Source organism: Gadus macrocephalus, chromosome 4 (genome assembly GCF_031168955.1).
Source record: "Gadus macrocephalus chromosome 4, ASM3116895v1".
NCBI lineage: Eukaryota > Metazoa > Chordata > Actinopteri > Gadiformes > Gadidae > Gadus > Gadus macrocephalus.
In genome coordinates, this window is record NC_082385.1 from 34394806 (window position 1) to 34397305 (window position 2500).

Consider the following 2500-nt stretch of genomic DNA (forward strand, 5'->3'; position numbering starts at 1 on the left):
CTAGTGTGTTCTAGTCACTAGTGTGTTCTAGTCACTAGTGTGCTCTAGTCACTAGTGTGTTCTAGTCAGCAGTGTGTTCTAGTCACTAGTGCGTTCCCTAGTGTGTCCTGGTCACAGACCTTGGAAGGCGTCCTCTAGGTGGCTCATGTCGGGACAGGGGTTGTTCCTCAGCAGGGCGTACATAGACATCACCATCCCCGGGGTGCAGAAGCCACACTGGGACCCGTGGGCCCGCGCGATGCGCTCCTGCAGGGAGGGAGAGCGTCAGATAGAGATAGAGACATAGATACACACACACTGAGACAGATATACAGGGTTATACATATATAGACCTACAGTGAGATAGATATACACACACACTAAGACAGATATACAGGACCTGTACCTTAAGGTGTAGCCTTAGGGTGCACTAAGGGTCGTCACCATTAACGTTAAGCTCTGTACTAAGGTAGTCACCATTATGGTTAAGGGAGCCATGATCAGACCCCCGTGAGGAGAGATCAACAAAGGCCTTAATCCTGAGGGACCCCTGTCACTCATCCACCCGTCTCACATCCACCTGTCACTCATCTGTCCCTCGTGGACCCTAATCATAGTCCAGTCTCAACAGGCCTCACACCTTAACCATAGACCTGTGAGTACCTGTCTTACCTTATAGACCTGTGACTACCTGTCTCACCTCAACCATAGACCTGTGAGTACCTGTCTCACCTTATAGACCTGTGACTACCTGTCTCACCTCAACCATAGACCTGTGAGTACCTGTCTCACCTCAACCACAGACCTGTGAGTACCTGTCTCACCTCCTCCTGGGAGGCGGGACGGAGAGGGCTTTGTGACGTCCAGTAGGGAGAGAGGACCCCCTACTGTAGTTAGTATAAAGATAGTATATATATACTGTATATATATATATATATATATATAAACATCGACGTGTAATTCTATGAATCACCTGGACTGGGCGGGGCTATTCACCTGGCTGGGTGGAGCTAGGTGTGGACTGGGCGGGGCTAGGTGTGGACTGGGCGGGGCTAGGTGTGGACTGGGCGGAGCTACTCACCTGGACTGGGCGGGGCTAGGTGTGGACTGGGCGGGGCTACTCACCTGGACTGGGAGGGGCTAGGTGTTGACTGGGTGGAGCTAGGTGTGGACTGGGCGGGGCTAGGTGTGAACTGGGCGGAGCTACTCACCTGGACTGGGTGGAGCTAGGTGTGGACTGGGCGGGGCTAGGTGTGGACTGGGCGGAGCTACTCACCTGGACTGGGTGGAGCTAGGTGTGAACTGGGCGGGGCTAGGTGTGGACTGGGCGGAGCTACTCACCTGGACTGGGCGGGGCTAGGTGTGGACTGGGCGGGGCTAGGTGTGGACTGGGCGGGGCTAGGTGTGGACTGGGCGGGGCTAGGTGTGGACTGGGCGGGGCTATTCACCTGGCTGGGTGGAGCTAGGTGTGGACTGGGCGGGGCTACTCACCTGGACTGGGAGGGGCTAGGTGTGGACTGGGTGGAGCTAGGTGTGGACTGGGCGGGGCTACTCACCTGGACTGGGAGGGGCTAGGTGTGGACTGGGTGGAGCTAGGTGTGGACTAGGCGGGGCTAGGTGTGGACTGGGCGGGGCTAGGTGTGGACTGGGCGGAGCTACTCACCTGGACTGGGTGGAGCTTCCGGGCCACTGAGCCGATGCCCTCCACGGTGGTGATGGCGGAGAGGTGCAGCGAACACACAGGAGCCACACAGGCGTTCACCGAGGAGTGTCTGAGCGGGGCTAAGGACCTGTCTGTCTGCACACCTGTCTGTTCCTCGGTCTGCACACATTTCTGTCTGTCTCTAAACCTGTCTGTCTGTCTGTACACCTGTCTGTACACCTGTCTGTCTGTCTCTACACTTGTCTGTCTGTAAACCTGTCTGTCTCTAAACCTATCCGTCTGTATGTCTCTCTTTACACCTACCTGTCTGTCTGTCTGTCTGTCTGTCTGTCTGTCTGTCTGTCTGTCTGTCTGTCTGTCTGTCTGTCTGTCTGTCTGTCTGTCTGTCTGTCTGTCTCTACACTTGTCTGTACACCTGTCTGGCTGTCAACCTGTCTGTCCCTCTGTCTGCACACATTTCTGTCTGTTTCTAAACCTGTCTGTCTTCAAGTCTCTCTTTACATCTGTCTGTCTGTCTGTATGTCTCTCTTTACACCTGTCTGTCTGTCTGTCTGTCTGTCCGTCTGTACACCTGTCTGTCTGTAAACCTGTCTGTCTCTAAACCTATCTGTCTGTATGTCTCTCTTTACACCTGTCTGTCTGTCTCTACACCTGTCTGTACATCTGTCTGTCTTTACACATGTCTGTTCACCTGTCTCTCTATCTGTGAACCTGTCTGTCTATCCATGAACAACGGTGCTAACCAGGTGTCTCCAACCAACCAATGATCCACTCACAGGCTGTCAGGGGTCGGAGGCGTGTGGACAGGTGGCCGTTGGTGGCCGTACAAAGTTCAGTTGTCATGGAGATAAGAGTCCA

General features: G+C 54.4%; 1 protein-coding gene and 1 long non-coding RNA gene across 2 annotated transcripts in view; one reads left to right on the forward strand and one right to left on the reverse strand.

Annotated features, from left to right (window-relative positions):
• Positions 1 to 96: 96 nt before the first annotated feature.
• LOC132456550 (xanthine dehydrogenase/oxidase-like) overlaps positions 97 to 2500 on the reverse strand; it is a 5490-nt gene continuing 3086 nt past the window's right edge. The window contains exons 4-5 of the mRNA XM_060050944.1: positions 1643 to 1751; positions 97 to 246 (exon numbers count right to left, since the gene is read on the reverse strand). Coding sequence (XP_059906927.1) covers positions 112 to 246; positions 1643 to 1751 — 244 coding nt within the window. The 3' untranslated portion in view covers positions 97 to 111. The remainder of the gene's footprint in view (positions 247 to 1642; positions 1752 to 2500) is intronic.
• On the forward strand, positions 961 to 1727 carry LOC132456558 (uncharacterized). Its single transcript, XR_009525523.1, has 3 exons — positions 961 to 1339; positions 1490 to 1510; positions 1618 to 1727. It is a non-coding gene; the product is annotated as an uncharacterized LOC132456558 (long non-coding RNA).